Source organism: Antechinus flavipes, chromosome 1 (assembly GCF_016432865.1).
Source record: "Antechinus flavipes isolate AdamAnt ecotype Samford, QLD, Australia chromosome 1, AdamAnt_v2, whole genome shotgun sequence".
Classification (NCBI taxonomy): domain Eukaryota; kingdom Metazoa; phylum Chordata; class Mammalia; order Dasyuromorphia; family Dasyuridae; genus Antechinus; species Antechinus flavipes.
The window spans coordinates 16,656,619-16,674,476 of record NC_067398.1 but is presented as its reverse complement, the minus strand read 5'-3'; the positions used below and the strand labels follow the sequence as shown (position 1 = coordinate 16,674,476).

Here is a 17,858-nt window from a genome sequence, read left to right as displayed (position 1 = left end):
AACAATAACTTGTTCACTGTTTATTTTTTCCAGATAGGAGCCTTTTATTTAAATCTTGGTGGAGCTCCTGAGGGCCCAGCGGGCACAGGAAAAACTGAAACTACGAAGGACCTGGCTAAGGCCTTGGCGGTCCAGTGTGTGGTCTTCAACTGCTCCGATGGCTTAGATTACTTGGCCATGGGAAAGGTAATCAGCATCATAGGATGGTTACATTGATATGGGTGACTCAATGGGTTTCCTAATGCAGAATCCAGTTTGAGAATGATGTTTTATATTTCTACCATGTTTAACATATATTGGACTACTTGCCATCTAGGGGAGGGCATGGGGAAAAGGGAAAGAAAATTAGAATACAAGGTTTTGCAAGGGCTAATGTTAAAGAATTGTCCATGCATAAGTTTTGAAAAAGAAAAAGCTTTTATAAAAAAAGAGAATGATGCTATCTTGCTAATCTTTGTCTAGCTAAAAAATAAGTTCCCAGTTTCTGGCCTTTTTATGTGAATTAAATGTCAGTTTTATAAATGGCAGAACTTTTCCTAGCAATTGGAGCTGTCTAGAATGGGCTATCTCAAGGGATAGAGGGGATATCCCTTTGGCAGGGTCTTCTCAAAGCACAGGATGGCTGACCCCTTGGCATGTTGGGAAGTTGTAGGGAGACGCTAGGTCAGGAATGGGTTGGATTAGATGGCCACCAAGATCTCTCTATCAACTGTGATGGTCTGTGACTCCACTATTCATCTACCCAAAACCAACCATGTTTTTTTTCTCTTCCCTCCTAGTTTTTTAAAGGTTTGGCGTCTTCTGGGGCATGGGCATGTTTTGATGAATTTAATCGAATTGAGCTAGAAGTCTTGTCCGTGGTTGCCCAGCAGATCCTTTGCATCCAGAGAGCCATCCAGTTGAAGTTGGAAGTGTTTAATTTTGAAGGGACAGAGTTGAAACTCAACCCAAACTGCTTTGTAGCCATCACCATGAATCCTGGCTATGCTGGGCGCTCTGAACTACCAGACAACCTCAAGGTAAGGTTTTTGAAAAATTCTGAATTCTTCTGCCACAAACAACATCAAAGGACAATAAGAAGACAAAGAAAGATGAGAACAAAATGATAATAAATAACAGATGATAACAAAAATATTAATTTATGCAGCGGGGTAGGAGTTCACTGAAAATGGAGTAGAAAAGAATGATAAATGAAAGGCTTTTCCCAGGAGGACCATTTCTACCTGAACTCTATAAAAGAAAGAGAATGATAATAATAAGAATTGAGATACAGTGATGGAAAGTTTACAAGGCACTTTTCATAGGTTGTCTCAGTTGATCATTCCCATTGCTTTCCCAGGTATTGCTATTCCCATTTTATAGATGAAAGAAAAGTTAAATGACTTGTTCAAAGTCACAATTTATTGTCTCAGGCAGGATTTGAATCTGGTTCTTTGCATGACATAACACTCAGCATATCTCCTATTATACCATATTACTTCCCAGTGACTGTTTCTTTACAACAAACTATATTAGAATTTTTGTACTTTTCTCTTATTTGTTTGAGATTTCCCTTTTGGGTATTCTGCTCTCTGTGAAGGAACATTGGATGTTCCAGTGAATCTTTGATCATCTTATTGATGTGTGTGAGTTGAGTTTCTTTGGCGATGATTACAACTCACTTATGCCTGCTAATCCTGGATTTTATTAATATTAACAAATATTTTTTGGCTAATAGATTGATCATTAAGTATGGGTTTCTGGAGGATGACTATTTCTTTTTTTTCTTTCTTTTTTTCTTTCTTTCTTTCTTTTTCTCTTTCTCTCTTTCTTTCTTTCCTTTTTATTTTTAAAACACATGCATGGATAATTTGACAATATTGACCCTTACATAACCTTGTGTTTCAGATTTCCACCCTTTCCCCCCACCTCCTTCCCTAGATGGCAAGCAATCCAATATATGTTACACATGTTAAAAAAATATGTTAATCCAATATGTGTAAACATATTCCTACAATTCTCTTGTGCAAACTCTATTTCTGTGAGGGAAATGTGCATGACTTAATTGTTCAGTTCATCATTGTCAACATATTGTTGGTTGGTTCCATGTGGATGTTGCCTTTGGATTTTTCTTGGCCATTTCATGGGCTTCATCTAGAGATAAACTGGAATGGGTGACATTTGATAACCCGGTGTCATGTACCTCTAATCAGTCTTTATTTTTGCTCCGTGACATTTGCCACAGAAGTATTTATTTACATTTTTAAGACTGCTTACTGGGTGCCCTGAGAACAGATTTGATGAGGAAGAGTCAATCTTGTAGAGCTTCCCTGTCATTTGTCCTCCTTTTTTACACCATTTTCAGAGAACTCCTGCTCCGATGCATAAGTTATCATTTTTGTTCTCATCTTTCCTTCTTCTTGTCCTTTGGTGGAGTTTGTGGCAGGAGAATTCAGAGCTCTGTTGTTAACCGAATGAAGCTTTAGTTGTCAGTTCTGTCTTTGAAAGCCTCAAACTGCCCTCTCTCTGCTGCTGGACAGGTGCTCTTCCGGACTGTGGCCATGATGGTGCCCAACTACGCCCTCATTGCAGAGATCTCGCTCTACTCGTATGGGTTTCTGAACGCCAAGCCCCTATCCGTGAAGATCGTGATGACCTACAGGCTGTGTTCGGAGCAGCTCTCCTCGCAGTTTCACTACGACTATGGCATGCGGGCCGTGAAGGCCGTGCTGGTGGCCGCCGGCAATCTCAAGCTCAAGTTTCCAAATGAAAATGAAGATATCTTGGTAAGGACGGGCGCCGTCCATTCCTCAGCTGGGAGGGGAACCCAGTCTCTGAAGTCACTTGGGGTGGTTAATCTAGGGGGAAGGAAAAGGTAGAGCTGTAACGAGGGTGAGGTGACTGGGACTTTCCCCCAGAGGGTCACATGGGGATACTTCTAGTGGGGCTTCTAATTTTTTCGGAGAGTGAAGACAATAGAGGTGAGCCCTACTGATAGTTTTACCAGCAGGGAAATTCCAGTGTAGAAATCCTTTTTCTTGTATGATTTTTAGTCCCAACTGAAATCCTTCCTTCTTCAGGAAGCCTTCCCTATCTGAGTTTGAGGGCTTGTGACTTGCCTAGAGTCACACAGCCAAGTTTTTGTGATTGAAGCCAGCCCTCTCTCCCCCATGCCATGTTGCCCATCAGTGCCCTGGTTGGCAAGAATATTTAGTTAAAATATATTGGATTACTTGCCATTTAGGGGAGACGGTAAAGGGGAAGGGAGGGAGAAAAAATTTGGAACACGAGCTTTTGCAAGGGTGAATACTAAAAATTATCCATGCATATGTTTTGAAAATAAAAAGCTTTAATTAAAAAAAGAATATTTAGTTAAATAAGATGCTGCCAAGTGATGGGCTGGGATGAGCTGCTCTTCTAGTCCACCTTGCTTCATTGCTTCTATGCCTGGCGGGGCACAATTTGTGGCACATTTTTTGGATACAGAATTTCTTGTTATGACTCCGAAATTAAGTGATTGTATAATTCCCTTTTCATTATGATAATGAAATTTATGGTAATGCTATTGGCAATTTCATTTATGTTCATTTCATTGTGGTAAACTTATTATAATAATTTCATTACGGTAATGATAATTTAAAGGAAAAACCTTAGTCACCAACATACTGTTTTCCTTTCTACATGAACTTTTTAAAAAATTAAAGCTTTTTAGTTTTAAAACAGATGCAGGGATACTTTTTCAACACTGACCCTTACAAAACCTTGTGTTCCAAATTTCCCCCTTCTTACCCCCTCCTCTAGATGGCAAGTAAGGCAATATATGTTAAACATGGTAAAAAATATATCTACATGAACTTTCAAGATAGTTTACGTGTTCATTAGAATTTGGTTGAGTTTTATTTTAAAATATGTTTTATCCATTTCTTTATGAAATTTTGTAACAAAGTAGAAAAGTTAGTGACCAAGGAAACTCTTCTATGGGTGTATAATGGGTTTTGCTCAGAGTTCCCAATTTTCTTTTGAGAAGAGAGAAGTATATTTCACCTTCTTTTCTTTGGGGCAAATATTTATCTCTTTAATCTGGATTTAACTGCTTTTTGGTTTCGTTTATGTGACTGTAGATGTAAAGCAAACGTGTGTTTCAGTTCTTTTGACTTTACTCTGTATCAGTTCATCCAAATCTTCCTGAGTTTTTCTGAATTCCTCATAGTTCTACCTTATTATGGCACAGTAATATTCCACCCAATGATAGATCGCACAGTGGGTTTGCCCCTCTCCCAAGCTGTGGGCATTTACCCTGCCCCCAATCTTTTTATTCTCACAAAAAGGCATTGCTGCATCCATGTTGGTGAATGCAGGCTTTGTGGGGATTTTAGTGTATTAATCAGCTTTCTGTACTTGGTACTTCCAGCTTCTTCGATCAATAAAGGATGTGAATGAACCCAAGTTTCTGTCCCATGACATACCCTTGTTTAACGGAATAACAAGTGACTTGTTTCCTGGTATCAAGCTCCCAGAAGCTGATTATAATGTAAGTATATGTGTTAGGCTGCTTTTTTTTTTCCCCCAACAGTCATCTCATTGAGGAATTAATTCACTCAACTTAATTAAAAAAGTAAGTTGTTTCAGGCTGTAGGAGGAGGGACCTAGTTAAGAACTTTCTCAAAGGCAGATTAAATTTGTTTCTGTGCTTTCCAGAATTTGGTACTAGGGGGAATGGGATTCAAGCCACAGAAAATATCTCAACTGAGGAAAAGAACATTTTATTTCTTAATGTGAATTGTAACACTCGGTCACCAGAACCATAACTAATACTGAGTAAATGGGGCTTTATCTCAGGCCCCTCACATAGGGAAGGGTGCCGTTTCTCCACAGTAACTGCTGTTCTGGTAACGTAAGCCATCACCACAGCAGAGTGACTCTGGATGCAATGGATGTAAGAGCTTATTGACTCTTCCTATTGGGAGAGTCAAAAAGAGAAGTCAGCCCCTGGGAGAGGGACCTAATCATCAGCACTGACTTTCAACTCCACCTCAATGAGTTTAGTGATTGTCAACTCCCCATCTCCCGGTGTAACTGAACTGGCTGCCAGACTGTACGGCTTATGCTGCCCTCTTCCTCCCTCTGACTAATGTCTCCTCCAATTCTTGCAACCTCATGTGACTAGATTTCTACTTATGGCTCTGCAAATAGGATAAATGCCACAGTTCAAAGTAGAAATTAGGTAAATTAGCAATGTATGTTCTAGTACATATTCCAGGTGATTAATATCATGTTATATTCACAGCTGCCAGTATTGTGATTTATGATGCTTGATGGATGTATATTTACATCACAATGGATGATGTACTAGCTAACCTATGCACTTTCTCCGGTGCCTAATATGTTTTGCACACACAGGAGGAACTTAAAACACTGCATTAAATTCTTTTTAGAAATATTCTGATACTGCCATGTATAGTATTTGAAAATTGTTTCCATAATTCTAACATATAGAAAAATTATGTCACCAATTAAATAAATTTACTTCCCAGAAGGAAAAGCATTTTTTGACATCTCAACCAATGTTAACAAGCTTTTGTTAAGAACCTTTTCCTCCTGTCCTATTGGAAAGCAGCCTTTCTCATTTTTGTTTTAATTCAGGATTTTCTAGAATGTGCTCACGAGTGCTGCAAAATGCACAATCTTCAGCCTGTTAAAGTATTTCTCGAAAAAATGATTCAGACCTATGAAATGATGATTGTTAGACATGGGTAAGATTTTTTCTTCTCAGTTGTATTGTTCTTTAGTTATGCATACTGTCAACAATGAGATTAAAGCAATAGGATGAACAAAATGGTAGAGCACATTGTCCACCCTCTACTACCTGGTTGCTGATTATGTGGGGAGCTAGACATTGGGCCGGTGAAAGGCTCAGATGGAGGGTCCTCTCTCCCCTGTTTTTGTTCTTGAAGAGCTCAAGCAGCCCTATAGTTCCATAGTATTAGATAAGACATGGCTTTTGAGGGAACTGGGTCAATTAGGGGACTTTTTAAAAAATCATTAACCATCTATTGATAGGTAGAACACTTCTTCCTCTGAAGCAGGGATAAGCTCAGTTTAAAGCAGAAAATTAGCAGGGAGAGTAGATATTTTCTCCCTTTATGATTCTACAAGGCTCATTGAATAAATAGAATCAATCAATCAGCATTTATTAAGTGCCTATTATGTGCTAGATGTTGTGGGATACAAAAAGAAGCAAGAATCTCACAATTTAATGTCTCTGATATACTACAATAGGTGAAATTAGTCCACAAGGCAAGAAAAATCACCTAACCTTACTCATAGTCTATGGCAGAGGTTTTAAATCTTGGGTCTATGAACTTTTTAACATTTTGATTAACATTTTTCAATATAATTGGTATCTTTTGTAATTCTAAGTATTTTATACATTTAAAAACATTGTCAAAGCAGTCCAGAACATAAAAATGGTTAAGATCTTGTAGGAATGAAGGGCCAACTGGACTATTCCTTGAATTCTGATTGCTTCTTGTTACTTCATTCCTATTTCCAACTGAGATTAGCCAGGAGGAATCTATCTTCTCTATCCTTGTCATGGAGATTTAGATCATAATCAAGGATCAAGTTCATCCTGGCTAACTTCAACTAGACAGAGGGACCGAGAAATCTGAAACTTTGAAAATTCAGGAAGAGACTGGCTTGTCCATTTCATATATCGTGCGCTTCTTTGGCTGTTTTTTCTTTTTGCCACCTTTGGTATAGCAAAAAGAATTCTGTCTACCCTAGAGAATGAATCAGTGAGTCTTGTTCCAAATCAAGTTACCATTCATACCCCTCCCAACCTCATTGTGTCATTATCATCTAAAGGTTCATGCTTGTCGGGGAACCTTACGCGGGGAAGACCAAAGTTCTGCACGTGTTGGCTGACACACTCTCACTTATGAATGAGCGTTCATATGGAGAGGAAGAGAAGGTGATTCACAGGACAGTGAACCCCAAGTCGATCACAATGGGCCAGCTTTTTGGGCAATTTGATCCCGTGTCTCACGAGGTGGGGAAACTCGAGCAACTTTTATAACCTTTCTCTGTTGGGTCTTCGCCAGAGGGCAAAGCCCAGTTTTTTACTTCTTTGGGTCTTGGTTCTCTTTCTCTGGCTGCAGGGTTTCTTTGTCCTATCTTATCCCTCAAAGAAATTAGAGGTTTGGGGAATAAAAATCTCAACTTTCCCTAAAACTTTTTTTGTAAAAAAATTCATCAACTAAAAATGAACCATATTTAAACAACTCTCTCTTCACCAAATTCTTTACTTAACTCTAGAACAAGAAATTTCTAATTTTTTTTTTGGGGGGGAGGGTAGACACTTTCTCATTCTGTGCATTTTTAGGAGAGTCACCTCTTCCTTAATTAGTTTCTTAGTGATACAGGCTCAGCTCTGTTCAGTTATCCTATTTTATGGCTTTTTTTCATTTGTTAAAACTGAAGCAGCCTTTTGACTATGCCTTTTTGTATCTATTTTCTCCATAAACCCTCTTTTGAGCAGTTTTCCTGGATCCTGAATTTCCTTAACTTCCCAACTCTCTTCTTCCTTCTCTCATAGTGGACAGATGGTATCGTTGCCAACACCTTTAGAGAATTTGCCCTTGCTGAGACCCCGGACCGCAAATGGGTGGTATTTGATGGGCCCATTGATACACTGTGGATTGAAAGCATGAACACGGTATTGGATGACAACAAAAAAGTAAGTGAGCTGTCGTGAAAATGGAATTTGGGATTCAAAATAAAATTTTTTTAAAAAGTAAAGGAACTGCAAAATTGCTCAGGTTAATCAATATATATATACATTAATATATATGTAATGAATGGAATTAATTTAGCTAATTAATGGTGAGGATCTTAGAGGTCGTCTCATCCAACCTGACTCCTGCATTTCCACTGTATCTTCTTTTTAATTATTTCCTGTTTAAGGGAGCCTTTTCCAGTATTGAGGGTCCTAGATAGAGAGCTAAAAGTGCCCTCTCAGACCATCTTGTCCAATTCACTCATTTGACGGATGAGGAGACTGAGAACCAGAGAGGTGACTTGCCCAAGATCACATAGGGAGCAAACATCACAGGTGGGATTTAAATCCTGGGTCTCTGGCTTCAGAACCAGTCCATTCTCAGTCTCTGTTGGGCAGTGATACTGATTTGTTATTTTGTGATCAATTCTAATAGTTTAAAATTTCAGCAGGACTTTTAGTCTATCCTATATTGATCGACCCAATGTTTGATTTCCATTAACTTCCATCCATGAGTTCTATCCCATCTTTTGGGGACCAACAGACAAAGTCAAATTTCTCATGTACTTGGCGATTGTTCCAAAACTTGGTGATGGCTTTATGTTCCCCCGGGCTTTCTCATCTACAGACTAAGCACCCCAAGTTTCTTCAGCTGATCCTTGAATAGCATTTTTTAAGTCCCTTCACTACTATGATCTCTTCTCCCTTCCCTCATCTCCTTTATCTGAATCTGGGACAACCTTTCAATGTCCCTTCTGAACTATGGCTCCTAGAAGCAAACACAAGGCTCCTGGGTAGCCCAAAGCTCAACTAACTCAAAACTAATGTAAAGGGGTAACTGCCATGTAGATTATGGATTGTAGGAGTAATCTTTAATTATATTTTCTTAAATACAGAAATACATTCTTCCTCAAAACATTTGCATTGATTAGAAATCAGGTTGGAGTATCTTGGAATGATTGGAAAATCACAGATATTGAGAGGGCAGGTGTTCCTGAGGCCAAAGCCAATCTATCCACCATGTTGTCTAGTTATTTCTTCTTCTTCTTCTTCTTTCTTCTTCTTCTTCTTCTTCTTCTTCTTCTTCTTCTTCTTCTTCTTCTTCTTCTTCTTCCTTCTTCCTTCTTCCTTCTTCCTTCTTCTTCTTCCTTCTTCCTTCTTCTTCCTTTTCTTCTTCTTCTTCTTCTTCTTTTTTTTTTTTTTTTTTGTGGAGGCAATTGGGGTTAAGTGACTTTTCCTAGCTAGGAAGTGTTAAGTGTCTGAGGCTAGATTTGAACTCAGGTCTTCCTGACTTCAGGGCTGGTGCTCTATCCACTGTGCCACCTAGCTGCCCCAATCCCAGATTTTTCAGACGAGGAAGCTGAGACTCAGAGCAGGCTCTGGTGAGCTGCCCAGGGTCATGTTGGTATTAGACGGCAGAAAAAGAATTCAGACCCAAGTCCTCAGCCTCCAAATCTTGGCTCTTGCTGCTGCCCTGAGCCTTGGCTACTTATAGGCACCTTTGGGAAATGAAAACTAACCTAGTTGGGATAGATAATTTTCTATATACAAGATGCAAGTTCTTGGATTTTCCTAATTGTCCTTGAAATCTTTGTTTTCAGCTTTGCCTGATGAGTGGGGAGATCATCCAGATGTCTGCTCAGATGAGCCTCATCTTTGAAGCCATGGACCTTTCCCAGGCCTCGGTAAGTTGACAGCTGTAATGGGGGAGTTGAGGATGACTAGGAGCTTTTGTGGTAAAAGGAAAATTTTTTTTTGGTAAAAAAAAAGTTATGAACTTAACAAAACCAAATTATAAACAAATAAATAAATATATGATATTTATAAATGTATATTATATATAAATAAACAAAAAAATAGGTATTTCTAAACATACAGAATGGAAAAGGGAAGTTTATTCATAGAACTGTAAATCTCCATTGTGTATAACATGTGTAATATATATTATAAACATAAATGTATATATTAAGTGCAGTCTGTAGCTGCCAAAGCTGGCTGCCTCTTTGTGATATTTTCTGGCCCTCGTCCCCTTCTCCTCTCTTCATTTAAAATAATGTCTTTACTTTTCTTCCTTTTTTTTCTTACCCTATTCTTGTTCTCCTTCTCCCTCTCCCATCCACCCCCATTTGAGAAAAGACCCCCTTGTAACAAATTGTTCATAGACAAGCATAGTGTGTCCTCCCCATTGACTATGTCTGCATCTGGTTCCCTCCCTTCTCTGTCAGGAGGTGACGGAAGCACTTTCATCACTGGTCCTTCTTATGTCTTCCAAAGTAATTGTATAAATTGTTCTGATTCTGCTCCCTTCACTTTCCATCCATTCACCCAAGTCTCAGGTTTTTCAGAAATCATCTATTTAGTAATTTCTTATGGTGCAATAATAATCTGTTACAATCTACTTCCCAAATGATATGCACTCCCCTGGTTTCTTGTTCTCTGTGATAACAAAAAGAGCTGCTATAAGAAATTTTATGCATATGGTTCCTTTGGTCCATATTTGTTTTTGATCTGTGAGGGTATGAACTTTGTAGCGCTATCACTTGGTCAAGGACACACCCAGTTTGGCTTCCACAAAAAGATTGGACCAATTACAGTTCCACCAATAATGCATTAGTGCTCTCCTCTGCCATCGGCCTTTTTCCTTTTTTGTTGTCTTTTCTGTGAAAGAGACATCTTTGAAAGGTAAACTTGCCTCATTCTCTTTAGCCAGCCACTGTCAGTCGCTGTGGTATGATCTACATGGAACCCCTGCAGCTAGGCTGGGAACCTCTAGTTGCCTCTTGGTTGAGTTCCCTGCAAGAACCTCTGAACAGAGACGAATACCAGGCTCTGCTGAAAGAACTCTTTAATTGGTTGACACCTGCGGCTCTACGGGTTCGTCAGAAAAAATGCAAGGTCTGTGGAGTTAGAAACCAAGTTTTAGTGACCCTTATTTCCTTTCTTTTGGTTTTTGTTTGTTTTACATTGTTATCATTTCCCATTATCTTTCTCCCATTTCCCTAACTCAGAATAGAGCCCTCCTTCATGACAGGAACAGTTGAACAAAATAAATCAACACTTTGGCCAAATTTGAAAATATCTGCTCTGTTCCACCATCTTTAAGCTGATTCATTTTTCACTGGACGTTCATACACAGGCAAAACTAACAAAAAGAATGAATCCAGGGGCAGCTAGTTGGTGTAGTGGACAGAGCATCAGCCCTGAAGTCAGGAGGACCTGAGTTCAAATCTGGCCTCAGCCACTTAACACTTCCTGGTTGTGTGACTCTGGGCAAGTCACTTAACCCCAATTGCCTCAGCAAAAAAAAAAAAAAAAAAAAAAAAAAAAAGAATGAATCCATTAGGTCATGTTTGGAGGGTTGTGATATGAGGTGGAAGGAGTTCCATCACCGTCAAAACTGTCATGACTAGGCCTGGACTTTGAGTAAGGATGATGAGTTCAAATTCAGCCTCAGACACATACTGGCTATGTGACCCTGGGCAAGGCATTTGAGCTCTGTCTTTTTCAGTTTCTTTACCTTTAAACTGGGGATAACAATATTGCTCACCTTCTAGGTGATTATAAGATCACCTAGATAAAATGAGATGATAATTGTAAAGGACTTTGCAAACTTCTAAGTGCTAAAGAAATGCTACTTCTTATTATAATTATTATCATTCTCCTTTAATAATGATGATATTTAGGCAGTGAGTTAAGGTCTACAAAGTATTTTACAAGTGTTATTTCTCAGGTACTATTTCACATGATCCTCCAACAACTCTGTGAGTTAGGTGATATTGTTTTCTCCAGTTTACAGAGGTTAAATGACTAGCCTAGGTTCTAGTGAAGGTCTCAGGTGGGACTCAAACCTACATTCTCTTGGCTCCAACAGCTTTCATGTGCTTTCTGTTTTGAGTGTGTACCAAAGGAAGGGACAGATAGAAGGTACCACTGAGACTGATCCCAGATTATGTGAACCATGAGTTTCCTCAGGAGTGAATCCTCTCCCAGTTTGTAGATTCCATGAGTTCATACATTATACTTGGACAAGAACAAAGGGGTCATTGAGTCATTTGAACGAATGAGTGAATGAAAGGCAACTAATTCTATGAAGCTTCTTTTCCTTGGACTATTTTTACTGTAACTCTGGGTGACCTTCCGGAGAGGCAAGAATTGACTGTTCTTTGTGGTTCTGCAGGAGCTGATTCCCACAAGCAACAGCAACGTCGTCGTGTCTCTCACTCGCCTCTTTGAAATCTTGCTCTCTGATGTGGCGGCCGAAGACCCCAACAGTAAACACATCCGTATTTGGATCTTGGTTAGTTTTTCTTTCCACTTTGCCTTTGCCCTGGACCCTCCTGCCCTAACAAGAAGAAGCCTTCTTGTATGCTGGCTTTAGAGCTTGTCCCAACTTGATCCCAATCTGTCTTTCCTTATACATTGCTTCTCTTGCTTCTCCACTTCTGATCGAACACAGGCTGACTGAGAGTAGGGATTGTTTCATTTCATGTGGGTGTTAGTTAGTATGGTGCCTGCCCAGAGTAGATAATTAATAAATACTTGTTGTTTTTTGTCTCCTTTTATATCCCCCTAAGTGCCTGGTGCTTATTTTAATAATAATAATACATGTTTATTGATTGATTGATTGATTAAATCAACAAGAATAATACATATTTATTGGTTGATTGATTAAAGGAACTTAGAGAATTTGGAAATCCAAATTCCACATTATCCAATAGCTGCTGATTGCTTCGAGCTCCTAGTCAGAGGTTTTGGATTGGCCTGTGCACTCTGAACCCTTCCTTAGTGATGCAAGCACAGTTCTGTTGGTGCTACCCTTCATTGCTCTTTTTTTTTTTCAGTTTAAATACAAATACCTTCCAGCCCAAAAAACTGGGAGTTTTCTTCCCAAACTCCAAATGTGACATTTAAGAGGCTAATAAGGTTCTGTGGAATACATTTTAAATCTTTCTCCCAGAATTATACTTTTAACATTAAGATTGAAATATTAACTAATTATGTAATTTTTCTGGGGAATCCATACCCCAGCTCAGCTTAAAGAATTTTTATTTCTGTGATTTCAGTCATGTAGGGAGCTTTCCTCTTTTGATGAAGATGGGCATCTATCTGGTCACTAATAATCTGGGGCAGACAAAGGTTAAGACATTCATCTAGGGTCTCACAGCCAGGATGGGACAGAATTCGGTCCTGAACAGGGGTCCTCTGGACTGTTGAATTCTATCCATTATACCTCTCTGCTTCTTTAGATTAATCAATCAATATCTCTTAGGCACTTAACTGTATGTGAGGTACTGTGCTAAGCACTAGGGTTGCAAGTATAAGCAAACAGAAGTATAGTCCCTCTCCTCAAAGAGTTTACATTCAAATAAGGAAAACACATAAAAGGGGATCTGGGAAGCAGGGGTGGGGGCTGGGAGCTGGGGATGTTCCTGGACAGATGCTTGGAGGAGGAGGGATGGCTGCCCCAAGAAAGGCTCAGGGAAGAACGCACCCCCAAGAAAGAAACCAAGGGGAAAAGGGGCTGTGGGCTGAAGCATGGTGATCTAAGTCCAGAGATCAGGGATGGCTTCCTCTCCCGCTGGGAAGAAATAGCCAGTAAGTGAATAAGGAATTTCCTGCCCTTTTCACTGATGACTACAAACTTAGATAAAGGTCTTTTAATTAAAAAAAAAAAACTTTTCACTTGAGAAAGAATGCTCAGGTTTGCTGGGAACCAGAGTCTAGGGTGAAACCCATGGTTTCCAAGTTTTTCTACGTTGAACCCCAGTGCGTCATCTTTTTTGAGCAGTAATGATGGTCAGATGCTGTTTTTTTTTTTTTTTTACCTAATTAGTCTCATTTTGGCAATTTGAAGAGTTTTTTCTTTTTCACAGTCATTTTGAAATCTGCTGAGTAATAGCAGAGGCCTTTGGATTCAGAGCCAGTCTGTTTTGATGACCACAAAGAGATTAGCTAGTTGGCTTACTGGCCTGTGGAAGAATTGGGATCATTGTGATGAAACTGGTCAGAATAGGGACAGGATTGGAAGCCTAGTTAGCTTGGCAGGGCTTGGCTGGTTGTCCAGATCTTGGCAGGTAGAAGCCAAGTCTGGTAGGGTAAGAAGGTCTGGGTTAGAGAGGGTTAGTATAGTGACCTTAGCAAATAGTATCAAAAGATACTAGCAGTGGAAAGAGACTTAGCAACCTCTTCATTTTGTAAATAAAAAAACTGAGGTTCAGGAAGGTGATTTCTAAAATTACCTCATAGTTAAGCATCAGAGGTGGAATTTGTGCCATGGAACCAGCTTGAACTCTTGCATAAGAACAGATTGTTAAATTTTCAGTGAGTCAAGGAATCCTAAACTTATGAAAAAAAATTAATTTTAATTTATGGGATAAAGCAAGCGTTTCCATAACAAGAACAATAAAAAAAGATACTTGCACATTAAACTGCAGATCTACTAAGCACAATTTACTTTTTTTTTTTTTTGAAAATTTAATTTTATTTAATAATAACTTTGTATTGACAGAATCCATGCCAGGATAATTTTTACACAGCATTATCCCTTGCAATCACTTATGTTTCGTTTTTTCCCCTCCCTCCCTCCCCCCCCCCCAAGATGGCAAGCAGTCCTATATATGTTAGATATGTTGCAGTATATCCTAGATACAATACATATTTGCAGAACCGAACAGTTCTCCCGCTGCACAGGGAGAATTGGATTCAGAAGGTAAAAATAACTCAGGAAGAAAATCAAAAATCAAATAGTTCACATTCATTTCCCAGTGTTCCTTCTTTGGGTGTAGCTGTTTCTGTCCATCATTTATCCAATGAAACTCAGTTAAGTCTCTTTGTCAGAGAAATCCACTTCCATCAGAATACATCCTCATACAATATCGTTGTCGAAGTGTATAATGATCTCCTGGTTCTGCTCATCTCACTTAGCATCAGTCCGTGTAGGTCTCTCCAAGCCTCTCTGTATTCATCCTGCTGGTCATTCCTTACAGAGCAATAATATTCCATAACATTCATATACCACAATTTACCCAGCCATTCTCCAATTGATGGGCATCCATTCATTTTCCAGTTTCTAGCCACTACAAACAGGGCTGCTACAAACATTTTGGCACATACAGGTCCCTTTCCCTTTTTTAGTATCTCTTTGGGGTATAAGCCCAATAGAAACACTGCTGGATCAAAGGGTATGCACAGTTTGATAACTTTTTGGGCATAATTCCAGATAAGCACAATTTACTTTTGCTTGCAAATATGCAACAAAATGATCATGTAAATATTAACTTCCATGGGTATTTAGCATAACTAGCTCCCCCAAAATAACAGGGATGGGGGAAGAAAGGGACAAAAGCAAACAAGTCCAGTTGCTCTGGTGTTTAAAGAGAACTCTTTAGTGACCCCAAGGGCAGCGACATGTAAAAAAAAAGGAAAATTATGGGCTTATCCCATAGGGTTATTATCCAAGTACTAAAGATTATCCAGAGAAGTGGTTCTATCTGTGCTGGCCATTATCTATTAGCTAGAATGGTGATGAACAGTGCAGTTCCAATCATGCTTGGAGTGGGTTCTGAAGTAGGATGAAGATCACCTGCTCGTGGCTGTGTCTGAGGCAATCATCCAGAGACTCATCAAGGCAATGGAGAATTGAAGCATCCTGTCTCCTGGAGCTTTCAAGTATCTCACAGTTACCTGTTACTTACATTAATTCATCTAGAATAAGAAAGTAATTGAAAAGGGAAAATTTTTTGCATCAAATTTCTCTAAGAGTCTGTTGTCTAAAAAACATAAAAAAAAAAAGTAGATAAACAACACTTAATAGTTATTTGGTCAAAGAATATGAACAAATAGTTCTCAAAAGAAGAATTGCAAAGTATTTACAGCATTGTGAAATAATGCTACAAACCACTAACAATAAGAGAAATGTATAAGAAATATAATATAAAAATAAAACAACTCTAACGTTTCTCTTCATACCCTGCAAAATGGCAAAAATAACAAAAAAAGTGTCATGATTGGAATTTAAGAAAAGGGTAAACTGAGGCAGATCACTACACAAAACAGCATTTTTTAGTAGGGACATGCTATTTGTCCATAAATAATAAATTGCTTTCATTTATGCCAAAGGTCCTAAGAAAAAGTTTCCCCTTTATGGGTTTTGGGAAATACAAAATAAAGAACAGAACAGAGTAGATGACATTCTGAGATTAAAGGCAATATGACTATTTACAGAGCTGAGCCACAGGGAGCCACACGATAGGTTAGAATTTTAGTAATGGGGACCCCCACCACTTCTCTCATGAGATTAAGAAGTGCTCATTGTCTGAGCTCAGGTGCAAGATATTGGCTGAGACTTTTGGATAGCAAGCTAGATAGTTTTTAAGGATAGCTTAATGTAACAAAGAGATCAGGGCCAAACTCCCTTTCTGTTCACGTTATATTCCCCAAAGTTAGCAAATTTCCTTGATGCAAGAAAGCTAAATTTTTAAACTTAATCCAATACAGGCCTGTTGAATTTTGATCTAAGTTCAGAGATAAAAGAATGCTGACTTAAGCAATAATAGGACAAAATAGAATCAATAAGGCAATGAGACAGGATCAATCTTAATCTTAGTGGCAACAGTTAATATTGGAGAGGTTATAGAAATATAGACACACTAATGCACTGTTATAATATAAATCATTTTGGAAAATAATTTGTAATTATGCAAATAACGTGACCCAAATATTCATAGCCTGTGAACCAAAGACTCCATTACTGGGCTTCTACTTCCAAGGAAGTCATGTTGAAGAAAAAGTTCCCATATACTCTAAAATATTCATAGCAGCAGTTTTTGTGATTGCTAACAAGTGGAAACAGAGTGGATGTCTAAAAATTGGGGAAAGGCTAATAAACAAATTGTGATAAATGAAAGTAATGAAATATCACAGGCTTTAAGAAATGATGTGTACAGTGAATACAGGGAGCCTGGAAGGATTTTTGTGAACTGATGCAGAGTGACAGAATCAAGAAAAAAATATACAATGACTACAACAATACAAATAGAATAGTTACATACCCCCAAATCAAAAGTAAATGTAACAAAATTAGAAAGATCCAGCAGGACTTGATTGAAGAGATGAGAAATTACTCACAATCTTCCCCATCATGTAGGTGTGAGGTCCAAAGTAGTTACACATGCTATATGTTTTTGGACTTTCTCAGTGTATCAGTCAGTTGTGCTGATTTTTTTTTTCTCTCCAAGCCTCTTGGGGAGGAGAAAGGGAGGAATACTTGGAATGATGATGCTGATGAACGGAAAACTCATTTTAAAAATAGTAAATCTTCTTTTTGTCAAAACAGGCCTGCTTTATATTCTCTTTGATTTGGTCCATTGGGGCAAGCTGTGACTCAAATGGACGTATCGTCTTTGATACTTTTGTCAGAGAAATTATAACAGGGAAGGATCAAGAACACCCAATACCACCTCTGGTGGGCAAATGGGAATGCAACTTTGATGACAAAGGCCTGGTCTATGACTATACGTATGAGGTATGGCATTACCTGCATGGGGGGTTGGGTGCTAAAGCTGGCCCCAGGTGGAGAGCCCCTCGAGCCCTGGAGCCTAGACCTTTGGCCAGTGGCTTAATACAGATTGAATAAGAATTGAGATTCCAGAGGACAATATAAGGAGGCACAGGGACGGCAAGGCAGAATCATTTGGGAGATAGCAAAGTGATCTCACTTCAGGGAGGGGAAAGACTGGTGAGAAAAGGGGCAGGAGGCAGAGGGAACTCTGATTTGGGGGGTTCTTATCTGGATCAAGTTGGTATTGAGGAAGCAAGGAGCCTGGATTTGGGTACTGGTGCTGACTTGGGGACAGGTAACACCTGGAGAAAAGAAGCCTGATATAGGTCTGTAATGAAAGAGACTGGGCTAATTTTGATCATTGGACTCTTTTATGGCACTTGATTAGCCATAAAGCAAAATAATCCATAAAACACAGAATGTGTGTGTGTGTATATGTATTTTTGTATATATATATATATATATATATATATATATATATATATATACATTATATATATATAATGAATATATATATATGAAATCTTCCAAAGCAAACAGGAT

General features: G+C 38.8%; 1 protein-coding gene across 1 annotated transcript in view; it reads left to right on the top strand.

Moving 5' to 3' along the window:
* DNAH12 (dynein axonemal heavy chain 12) overlaps window positions 1-17,858 on the top strand; it is a 136,909-nt gene that overhangs the window by 41,036 nt on the left and 78,015 nt on the right. Inside the window, 11 exon segments of the mRNA XM_051979504.1 lie at window positions 34-186; window positions 780-1,019; window positions 2,520-2,765; window positions 4,391-4,510; window positions 5,623-5,732; window positions 6,847-7,030; window positions 7,577-7,717; window positions 9,358-9,441; window positions 10,463-10,651; window positions 11,934-12,053; window positions 17,091-17,279. Coding sequence (XP_051835464.1) covers window positions 34-186; window positions 780-1,019; window positions 2,520-2,765; window positions 4,391-4,510; window positions 5,623-5,732; window positions 6,847-7,030; window positions 7,577-7,717; window positions 9,358-9,441; window positions 10,463-10,651; window positions 11,934-12,053; window positions 17,091-17,279 — 1,776 coding nt within the window.